At 43.5% G+C, this 12,065-nt stretch overlaps 1 protein-coding gene across 2 annotated transcripts in view; it reads right to left on the bottom strand.

Moving 5' to 3' along the window:
• Positions 1–2,635: 2,635 nt before the first annotated feature.
• The window catches only part of TOX3 (TOX high mobility group box family member 3), a 160,509-nt gene continuing 151,079 nt past the window's right edge, over positions 2,636–12,065 (bottom strand). For both annotated transcript variants that reach the window (XM_075577152.1, XM_075577153.1), the window contains exons 8-9: positions 8,469–8,549; positions 2,636–4,883 (exon numbers count right to left, since the gene is read on the bottom strand). In XM_075577152.1, coding sequence (XP_075433267.1) covers positions 4,107–4,883; positions 8,469–8,549 — 858 coding nt within the window. In that variant the 3' untranslated portion in view covers positions 2,636–4,106. The remainder of the gene's footprint in view (positions 4,884–8,468; positions 8,550–12,065) is intronic.

Consider the following 12,065-nt stretch of genomic DNA (forward strand, 5'->3'; position numbering starts at 1 on the left):
CCCATTACCCTAATCTCGAACCCTAAATCCCCTTACTTTAATCCCCTACTTTACAAGCCTTAACCCCTTACCCTAAGACCCATTCATTTACCCTAAAACCCTTATCCTAAAACCCCTTACTCTAATCCCCTACCTTAAAAACCTCAATACCTTACCCTAAAACCCACTACATTTACCCTAAAAACCTTAACCCCCAACCCTGAGTGTCCAGCGGCGGAGGTGAAGGGTCCCGCGGCATGCGGCGACCTGGTCACGCCCATATATGTGATTCCGCTTTCCTAACTCCGCCTATTCTCTGTCACAGAATCCTTTTAATGTTCCCGGTATGATTATGTGATGCGGAAGTGACACTGTTCCCCTAACTATAAGCGGTTGTAAATAGCATGTAGTAAAAAAAACAGAACGTTTCTGTGGGACAAAAACAGGGCGTCAAAATTGGCCACAAAGTTCAACTGCGCAAACCCTAAAAAGTCTGTTAACAGTGTGAGCGTAGAACTAAGATGCTATCTATAACTGTGATGCAGCAGATGGTCCACTATACTGTATATCTTGCAGTGGCTCAGGGAGGAATGGAATTTAATCTGTCAACAAGAACCCCGAGTGTGAAACAGGGGAAGCTGGTTCAATTTCTGGTTTCAGCTCCTTGTGACCTTGGGCAAATCACTTTATCTCCCTGTTGTCTCACAAAAAATATAGATTGTAAGTTCATCTGGGCAGGGTCTGTGTATGTAACGTCCCTATGTGCTGCGTACCATGCGCTAATACTGTAATTGTGACGTGCTTTCAGTCCCATTGGGAGAAAATAAAACAAAAAGTTGTTATTATGTTAACAAAATGTATTATTTTCATAGTACGGCTATAATAAATAATATTACATTAAGGATTTATATGATAAAAATACACAGCATTCTGGTTTCGTTTCAATTGTATCAACCAGGTATTGAACGCGACAACGCGTCAAAAATCATTTCAAATATATGATGTACAAACTTCATCCTTCCAAGGAATTTTCATCTTGTTCTATCAATAACCATGTGAGTTCCGGGGTTTATAATATTGTGTGTTCCCTGTAAAGTTATATAGCCTATTGTCACGCAGAGGCAGATATAACCACTAAAGGTTTTATATGGTGATATCAACAGCATGAGGTACTCTCTGGGGAATCAACATCATAACTTACAGGAACATCACACTGGTGTAAGTAAATAACATATATTTTTCACCGGCATATACTGTACACTGTTTTTTTTTCTTTATTCACATATTCCACTATTCACGGAATCACGAGGACCAGCACCAAGGTGGATCATCTCTTCGAACATTTCTTGAAAGGATTTGAACAATCCCAGGGACTTCCAGGCTGCAGGACTTCTTTATACAGGTGGACTTTGTGAACACTGGTAATATCATTTATTGAGGAAAATTATATACAGATATATAATTTTTCGATCACTATTATCACCGCTCAATCCCAAAATATTTTGGAGTGTGAGGTATAGCACGGGAGTTGTGTATTATCCTGGTATATCATGTACAAAGTCTTCGTACATACGACGCACATTTTATGAAGATTTGTATTACTTTTATCCAATGACATTTTGATTATTATTATGCACTATTTTTTTAATAAATATAATTTTAGCCCACAGGCCCCAGAGGTGGAATTTTTGTACTTACAACGTTTAAAATATAAAAGAAAGTATTTGGAAGTTCTTTCAGCTGTTAAAGGCTGGCGGATTATACGATATGTTGCACGCTATGTCACACGGACCCAACATTAGAACGTTATTCCTACATGTCGCTATATACAGCTTTGTCTTAGCTGCTACACATGAAGAAGAGAATTGCGGGGCCTCCATTAACCCTTTGGGTGCCGGAGGACATAGTCACACTCCTTCTCCTCTACACCCTTCCTCCTCTACCCCCCTCCTCCTCCTCACCACACCTCCTCTTCTCCCTCTCCTCTTTATTCCCCCTACTCCTCTCTTCCCCTCCCCTCGTCTCTCTTCCCCTCCCATTCTTCTCTTCCCACCCCTCTTCTCTCTTCCCCTCCCCTCCTCCTCTCTTCCCCCTCTTCTCTCTCCCCCTCTCCTCCTCTCTTTCCCTCCCCCTCTTTCCCTCCTCTCCTCTCTTCCCCTCCCTTTCTTCTCTCTTCCCCTGTCCTCCTTCTCTCTCCCCCTCCATGGCTCCCAAGATACTTACCGGGGAAGGTGCCGTCTGTTGCATTCCTCCGGGGGAAACAAAATGGTGTTTAAATCTCTTTACGTGGCCCAATAGGAAACCGCAAAGTCATCCATCATAGATTTCTATTAGCCCACATGACCCCGGCTTTTAACCAACCAGGAAGTTGCCAGAGCCAAATTTTTGGGTAAGCATCTCGGAAACCAAGTGGTCATTGGAGCTGAAATAACCGCGGTTCAGCTCTGGGGACCCCCTGCTCCCCACCTGTATATAAAAGAAAAAAGGGTGCCATGGGGGACTGCCCATTTAAAAAACCTGCCTTTCCCATTATCTCTTAGCAGACAATACTTCCACTGCAGCTAGGGATTCTGGGTAATGTCATGCAAATGAGCACACAATAAAACTTCAATTACAATCTGCCCCTAAAATAAATCAACACGGCCAGATTTTACAGAAACGTGTTTATTCTATCGCCAGATAAAAGCATTTATTTTTCAGTTAAGCAAAATACAAACAACTGCCGCTATTAGAACTCATAAAAAAAGTATAAAACAGCATAAAAACACAATAAGCACAGAGCAATTAATGGTTTCTGTAACAAGTGTTACATTAAAGCCTTGTTTATGAAAACCTTTTACAACAAATTATTTAAACCTTGGAAAGAAAATATATACATCTTGCTTAGGGGTATCCTTTTAAATAGTCTACTGGTCGTACAGTACTTGTAGCATTCGATAACTTTAGCTCTTGTAATTAAGTGCATTTCGCTTTGAAAAATACATTGTTTTAATAAGAAACGTGTCACTTCAACACAGAATATCATATTAACATATGTTCTCTAATCAGAAAGTAGAATGCCGGGACAGGGAATAAAACGTAGATACGGTTACAGTGTATTTGAAAATTAAATTTTGGTTGCTAATGATACACTTGCATTTAATTTTCCTTTTTTTTTTTTTTTACATAGACAAAAAAAAAAGAGGAAAAATAAAAAAAAAATAAGAACTTTGGCAAACATCTGTGATTTACATTATATCATATGACAAAAATGCCATTAACTACTTATGTTATACAAATGCACTTGCATGAAGGTGACATTATAACTCTACAGGTAGTTACAACTGCGCTTCTGAAGTCTTTGTGAGTTTCAAATGCTTACAATGCATTCCGCTCCTCCGGACGGGACACGGTTCTGTTCAATTCAGCACAAACAGTGCCTAGTTACAGGGATTTCCTGTTGGGTTTTTACACCGCGTCATTCACATATTTTAGGAAAATCTTCAATAAATTAACATGATAAGCAAGAGCCCAGCTTTCTTTACATCTCAGAAGGCTGATTTTTTTTAGGATGCTATAATATTATACACCGCTACATTGTAGTTCTTTATTGCCTATCTAATAGACACTTTAGAGAAACATTTGATCTGTCATGCGTTTTTGCATAACCTCCATCGACAATTTACAACATACACACCTTTCCTTAGAGCAGTGTTTTTCAACAGGGGTTCTGAGGAACCCTCGGGTTCCCCGGGCATCCCTACAGGGGTCCCTGCAATTTTCAGGTCATTTGAAAATTGTACCAAATACAATTTACAATGCACCTGATCTCAGATGCGCTATTAGAGAGGGTTGGGGTTCCTTACAATGCATCTGATCTCAGATGCGCTATTAGAGAGGGTTGGGTATCCTTACAAGGCATCTGATTTCAGATGCACTATTGGAGAGGGTTGGGGATCCTTACAATACATCTGATCTCAGACGTGTTATTAGAGTGGGTTGGGGTTCCTTACAATGCATCAGATCTCAGATGCACTATTAGAGAGGATTTGGGTTCCGCAGAATATAATTATAGGGTTCCTTAACCAAAAAAAAGTTGAACACTGCCTTAGAAAGATGAAAATAGCCTGCGACAAGGTGCTGGATCCTTAGAAAATACTGACTTGAGACAAAACTTGAGTCTGTGCCTGGGACTGTATTAACGACTGGTGCTGCTGAGAAGCCGGGGGAGGGCTCCCAAGGTGAGGAATGGGAGACGCTATCTGGGCAGGTACCCCGGACTGAGACGCGGCAGGTGACTGCTGCCGGGGAGATGACTGAGACTGATGCTGGATATGTTGCATCTGCTGCTGTTGCATCTGCTGCAGGTGTATGTGCTGCAGTTGCTGCTGCATTTGCTGCTGAATATGCTGCTGCTGTTGTTGCTGTTGCTGCTGCTGCTGCTGCTGTTGCTGCTGCTGCTGCAAATGCTGTTGCATGTGATGCTGAAAATGCTGATGCTGCATTTGCTGTTGGATCTGCTGATGCATTTGGTGCTGGTGCAGCTGTTGCTGCTGCATTTGTTGGAGCTGCTGCTGCTGCATCTGTTGGATCTGATGCTGCTGGCTCTGCAGGGATGGGCTCACCTGAGAGGAGGGTGGGGTCGCCACCATCGGCGATCCCATGGAGCTCATTATCGGCGTGCCCACGCTGGACGGCATGTTTGGTGCAACGGAGACGGAGGCCACGATCTGGCTGGAAGGTAACCTCATGGTTAAAGGTTTGGGCGCTATTGGCCTTGGAATGGCTTGCTGTAGGTTCTGGGCTGCCACTGAGGCATGTTGGGAGAGTGAAGCATTGAAGAGAAGAGACGATGATAGGTTGGTAGATGCCAGCGTCTGTTGAACGGAGCGTATTGTTTGCGCTTCAGCTGATTCTGCAGCTGCCTACATCCAAAGAAAAGAGTGTAAGATACATCACTGTGCTTTCTCTGAAACCCATTTACAATTGCAAGCTGCACTATTTCCATTGGCCAGGCCTTCATGCTACGTGATGCATGGTATTATCCCACACTATGCTCTTAAACAAGCAATTCAAGCCTGCAATTATGTTTTTGCATTTTTGTTTTTAGCACAGGATTCCAGCAGGCACTCCCCGCAGCTGACCCCATTCATTTCAGCTCCGGCACCCCGTTTCCCAAAGATACAGACCTCCATAGGGGATGCCAGCTGGGTTGCAGGGTTCACATAATGGCGGAGTTTGAAAGCTCCCGCGTCCTTCGGGCAAATAGGAAGCCGTGACATCATCAGGTTTGTCTTCCTATTGGCCCACGTGACGTGGGAGCTTTAAACTTTGCCGAAATACTGGCACCCACCTTATCTTGGGAAGCAGGGGTCTCCCCAGCAGAAATAAATGGGGTTCAGCTCCAGAGACCCCCTTCTTCAATCCTATGTTAATAATAATAATAAAAATGATGAGCAGAAGCGCATGAAGTGCTCCTGCAAAAGAGCAGTTCCACCTTTTCTTTTTTTTCAACTCAGACCCCTTTTTTTCACATAGTTAGCAGGGGGTCTCCAGATCTGAACAGCATTAATTTCCACTCCAGGGACCCCCTGGTTCTCAAGATACTTACAGGGAAGGTGCTGCTAGTACTTTCCCCCCCAGGGGGAAACAAAATGGAGTTTAAATCTCCTGTGTTATGCGGGTCAGAAGGTCCGAGCGATGCAGAGATACATGGAAGTAACCAGAAGCACTAGCATGTATCTTGGAAACCAATAGGTCCTAGAGCTGAAATAAATGCGGTTAAGTTCCGGGACGCCCTGTTTTCCACCTATATATATATATTTTTAAATGGACCTAGGTGGGACTTTAATGTTCAGTATTTTGTATAATTGAATATACTAAAATATGTTCACTTCGCTTGAACAATGTATTTTGTAGGAGCTGATCAGCTGACGTTTGATTAAACGGTTTGTTACCAAAAGCCTTTTGCAATCATTCATTTAAAGTAAACAACAGTGTCCATTACACTAGTTAATGATTTCAGATTCATTAAAGGTAATTTTTTAACCTTAACTGGCAGAATATCCAACTCCTCCGTTCACACTTCCAACCCCATTGGGGCTGGCTTTGCGGCTGGACCAATCTCCACGCTATGTAACACCCCATGTAGTAATTATTATGAGTGACTTTGGGGACCACCAGTGGTAGGGTCTTTGGGTATAACCTGGGCCGAACGCCACGCTATGTAACACCCCTAATAATAATTATTATGAGTGACTTTGGAGAGCACCAGTAGTGCGCCTTTGGCGATAATCTAGATCGATCCTCACGCTATGTAACAGCCCCTAACATCCACACCTTCAAACATTAAAGGGATCAGCTGTAGGGCTGGACCATACTCCAACCTGATGTATAGTCCATCCTACAATGAGCAACCACTTTACCTTTATGTTTCAACATTTTCCCTTCTTCCCTCTAGAGTGTAAGCTCTCAGAATCAAGGCCCTCATTACCTTGTGTATCTGTATGTGCATGTTCGTCCTTTTTTGTATGTCACTCTGTTTATGGAATATACATCTCTCTGTATCTCCCATTGTACCGCGCTGCAGAATATTATGGCGCTTTAAATATAAACGATAATAATACTATAATACTCTATACTTTAAGGGCCTTAAGCCCTAAAAAGGGCCCTGTATTACATGCGTGCTGGCGTACACTGTCCCGCTCTGAGAACTAGTGATTAGGCAGCTGAGGGAGCAGGGAGGAAGCTACGATCCACGGCGGCAACATTACTGCTCCCTCTACACTGGGGGTCGCAGGTGAGGAACCTGAAGGCCGCCCGTGAATCTCCCGGTCGCCTGTTGCCCCCCAATGTGGTAAAATGGTAAAGCGCTCAAGCAAGGCTATACTTCTTTATTTTTTTTTAAGATGAGAAATGAAACCTTGTTTTGTCCCGGAAAAGTTTAGTATTCCATTTCCTTCGCATTATGGACGAATGAATAAAACCTGGCAACATGGCCTTTATAAAGAGGTTCGTGAAAATATAGCAACTCTCAGCACAGGAGAATAGAAAAGACCATCGCTTTTAGTAAGAGTGACAAGAGAATGGCCACTAATGGCTGATAATGGCTATTGTCTAACCTTCCAGTTTTTGTAAATTACATGACGCTAATATAAAGTGGAGTTGAGGCCTAAGACACCTTCTGGCTCCGGAAGACACATTACGGATGGTGTCTAATGGCATAGCCCCGTTTAGTAAGTATGGCCTCATGTGTATTGTCTAATATGTTATTGTGATGCGTCTCTGAATGCCATTGTGTTTTCCCTGCTAGTACACCACGGACAATGATACCACTTTGTCTCCTTGATTACATTAACTTGTGATGCTAAACTGGTAACAGTAGTTCAATTCCCAGCTGTACATTAGGTATCTGTTAGCCTGCTAATGCCTTTGCTACGAGGTTGCATCAGCAGAGTTTCTTGTGCTCATAAAACTCCCTTACCTAAAGTCCATCTGATAATAAGATTAGATTAAAAACTAAAGTAAATATTAATTACCCCTGTAGTCTGCCACTTGCCAGAGTCTTCACCAATGTGTACTAAATGGCTTCTATCTTTGTTCAAATATATATGTTGTATATTTACTGCCCAACTTTCGAAGGAATCACCTTCAAATTAGTATTAATGTCATCTATGTACTCTGGGAAAATGGCTACATTAGAACATATGTACACGGAAAATGCTTTGAACGGCTACAAAGTATTGTATCCAGAACATATTCAGCAATGGTTACAATAAATTTTGAAGAAGAAACTTGTGAGACCTCCTTATATAACAAAACATGTCATGTTGGGTTCTATGACAGGAAGGAAAAAACCTGGGCACTGCGGATTTCTGCTTAGAAAATGTATTGTAAGCCAATAATGAATGCACCCAGAGATTCCTGAACCAGGTGCACCGGTATTTATTTCATTTTGTTTCTTTGTAGGAGTGCAGCATTTCCCTCCTGTTATGTTGGGTTCTATGAACATTGCAGTCTCTCCCAGAACCAATACAATCCAATGATGATTTACGTGTTTAATGACCCCTGGAGCTGACCCGCTATATTCTTTGCTCTGTGGCCTCCCCAGTTTCCAAGGTATGTATTGATGAAGATCACAGCTTTCTCCATGGGTATTTAAATGACCGTCCAATAGGAATCCACAATGGATGACATGACGGTTTCCTTATTGGCTTGCGGGGCTTAAACAGCCATTTTGTTTCCCCTAGGAGGTCTTAAAATCCAGTAACTTACCAGGTATATATCTTGGGAAATGGGCGCGTCACAAATTAGCAGAAATAGCACGGCTCAGCTCCAGGGGACTTCCATTCTGGTGAATGAAAGAACCGCCAGGATGACTGCTTTAAGCTATTTGCTAAATATTTCCCTATGGGTGCAAGCTGGGACTGTGCTCCTGCAATAAGTCGATGGCTAGAACAGAAAGTGTGTACGTGTCATATACCTCGGTATTAACATTTGACCAGACCTACCTTGGACACGAGACTTGCTCTGTAGGAAGCAAGAGCTTTTAAATATTCTTTTTTGGCCGCTTCTGTTTTCCTTTTATACACCTATAAAAACAAATACAAGAAGTTTACCATTTTGAAAACATGTAATATTAGCTTAGAATGATCCTTAGAAGAATGCACAGAAAATAAACCGATTGTAAACCGATAGGGAGATATGACTTATGTCGAACACTAATTAAACGTTATTACTTAAACATCAGGAAAAACTGTTATGCTATTGAACAAAATCTTACTTTTTTTTAAGGCTGTTTGTCCATGTTGAGTTGCAGCATCAAAATATTAACGGCCTAAGTTGTAGCAGTGTATTTAAGTTAAGGAACCCAATAATTATATAGTGAAATTCTGTGGAATCCCATCCCTTTCTAATAGCGCGACTGAGATCAGATGCATTGTAAGGAACCCCAACCCTCTCTAATAGCGCGTCTGAGATCAGATCCATTGTAAGGAACCCCAACCCTCTCTAATAGCGCGTCTGAGATCAGATGCATTGTAAGGAACCCAAACCCTCACTAATAGCGCGTCTGTGATCAGATGCATTGTAAAGAACCCCAACCCTCTCTAATAGCGCGTCTGAGATCAGATACATTGTAAGGAACCCAAACCCTCACTAATAGCGCGTCTGAGATCAGATGCATTGTAAGGAACCCAAACCCTCACTAATAGCGCGTCTGTGATGAGATGCATTGTAAGGAACCCCAACCCTCTCTAATAGTGCATCTGAGATCAAATGCATTGTAAGGAACTCCAACCCTCTCTAATAACGTGTCTGAGATCAGATGCGTTGTAAATTATTTTATATTTCGTACAATTTTCAAATGACATTAAAATTGCAGGGAACCCTCTAAGGGCTGGTCCCCGCTGGCTACTGCAATGCCCGCTGTGGCGGACGCTGCAGGGACGAGAGCCCTCCCCTCAATGGCGCCGGGCCCGCTGCGAGGGGGGGCCACAGTGCTGTGGCGCGAGTTGCTCCTGCTCTCAATAGAATTGAGAGCAGGACTCGCTACGGAGCGCTAAGCCACGCCCCCGGCGGTTCAGACAATGAGGGCGAACCTGCCGGGTGATATCATGGCCGCCCGTCACTCCCCCACCACGCCCCCCCTCCCCGGTCTTTTGGTCTGCAGCTACCTGCAGACCGGGGAATCGGCTGCACGCGCCGCCAGTCTCGCGGGCGCGCGTGCAGCTGAGGTACTGGGGCCTCAGCCTAAGGATGCTCGGGAGAACCCACGTATTTCTAAGAACCCCTGTTGTTCTATGGAGTCGGATGCAGCCGGTTTCGGTATCCTCGGGTAAAAAATGATTTTCTACCAAACGACCTCTTCTAACTATATAGAATTACTCCTGACGCGACATCTTTTTACCAAACAAGTACACGTTAAAAAATATTAGTGAATGTATCTTTATGGAAAAATAATAACTTTGATTTACCGTAGCCTTTTATAAACTCGCAGTGAAATCTGCAGTTCAGCCCACGGTAGAGTTATTGAAAATGGAATATGCTCACTGGCCAATCTGACAACCTTGCTGCATCAGTGCAAAACAGGAGCAAAGCTCTGATAATGCGCCCGGTTGTCTGAATGAGTGTGATTATGTTTTGTCTGACTTCCTGCGTGACTGAGTCTGGCCTCTGATAAGTATTTTTTTTTTTTTGTACCGTTCAACAAAGACTCCGTTGTTACACAGAGCTACAAATAGGCTTGATTAATCACCGCCATTAAAATTATAACAAGGGGAAGTCTGGTGGGGAGCAGATGTTGGAGAAAATGTACACAATGCCTTCATGTTTCATTAACAAACACTAAATAATAAAAAAAAGAACAGCTTTATAATCTACGATACACTCATTGCAGTTAAAAGGTTACAACCAATGTTGTGTTCTTGGCTTGGCTTTTATATAATGCAGATAATACTTTATATCCACTAGTAATTTACATCTCCACATTACTTTATACTGTATCCACTACTTCATAATTGCATGTATTAGATGTAAAGTATTTTATAATTGCAGATAATATTGGGGGGTTTTGGTTAGGTTTTAGAAATGCGTGGATTAATGTCCTTAAATATGATGGTAATATTAAATAGCTCACAATCCATATGCACTTTTACGTACGCTTTGAATAAATGATGTTAGGCCCGGGCCATAGAGGGGTGAGGCGATCCGAACCGCGCTGACGCTGAGGCTCGCCTGCTGAAATCTGGCCGATTTCATGCCCATACAGGCGAGCCAGCGGGCGCGATCGGTGCCGGGGGGAGGTAGTTGGAGGCGGGGCAGTGACGTCGCTGGGCCAATCGCCCGCGACGCACTGACGTCGACGTCACGGCGCCGACGTCACGGCGCCGTGACGTCGACACTGCTGTGCTGGGATTGGAGGTTTTCAGCCTGCAGCGCGCTGAAAAACAGCTTGGCTGTCGGCTGAAACCTCCAACGCCTCAGGACGCCTGCGGACGCTCGCGTGAGCCCCCTCTCAAGGCATCCTCACTGAGGATGCAGGGGCTCAGCGCGGAGCGTCCGCACGCCTCAGCACGGCCTGTCCTTCTATGGACTCGGCCTTAGGATTAATTTGTATTTACGGGTCGCATAACCTGAAAAATATCACAAGTGAAGGATCACGTGGTGCAGAAGAGACTAAATTGGCCACATTACTAGAGACGGGCAAAATGTTTTGGTGGATATGGATCCGCCGCGAATAGGACAGTTCCTTCAGTCCGCAGATTTTCGCAGATCCGTCTAAAAAAGGGCGATTAGTCTTTTCCAGATTTTTTTTTTCTATCACTGACAATCCACATGGTGAATTAATAATAGAGAGTGAGAGAGACAGAGTGAGAGAGAGTGAGACAGAGTGAGAGATAGAGAGTGATAGTGAGAAAGAGTGAGAAAAAGTGAGCGAGAGAGTTAGAGACAGAGAGTGAGATAGAGAGTGAGATAGAGAGTGAGAGTGTGAGAGAGAGTGAGAGTGTGAGAGTGAGAGAGAGTGAGAGAGAGAAAGAGTGAGAGAGAAAGAGAGAGAGTGTGAGAAAGAGAGTGAGTGAGTGAAAGTGAGACAGGAGAGAGCGTGAGAGAGAGTGAGACAGAAGAGAAAGAGAGTGAGGGAGTGAGAGAAAGTGAGAGTGAGAGAGTAAGAGTAAGAGAGAGTGAGTGTTAGAGAGTGAGATAGAGAGTGAGAGAAAGAGAAATAGCAGTGAGATAAAATGAGAGTGAGTGAGACTGGGAAAGAGTGAGAGAGAGTAAGAGAGAATGAGACAGAGTGATAGAGAGAGAGACAGTTTGAGAGAGAGTGAGAGAGAGTGTGAGAGATAGAGAGAGAGTGAGAGATGAGAGAGAGACAGAGTGAGAGAGATAGAGAGAGTGAGAGAGATAGAGAGAGTGAGAGAGATAGAGAGCGAGTGATAGATTGAGAGAGAGAGACAGAGTGAGAGACAGAGTGAGAGACAGGGAGTGAGAGTGAAAAAGATTGAGAGAGAGATAGAGTGAGTGAGAGAATGCGAGAGTGAGAAAGAGAGAGTGAAAAAGTAAGAGAAGGAGTGAGAGAGTGAGAAAGAGAGAGTGAGAGAGTGAGA

Source organism: Ascaphus truei, chromosome 19 (assembly GCF_040206685.1).
Source record: "Ascaphus truei isolate aAscTru1 chromosome 19, aAscTru1.hap1, whole genome shotgun sequence".
NCBI lineage: Eukaryota > Metazoa > Chordata > Amphibia > Anura > Ascaphidae > Ascaphus > Ascaphus truei.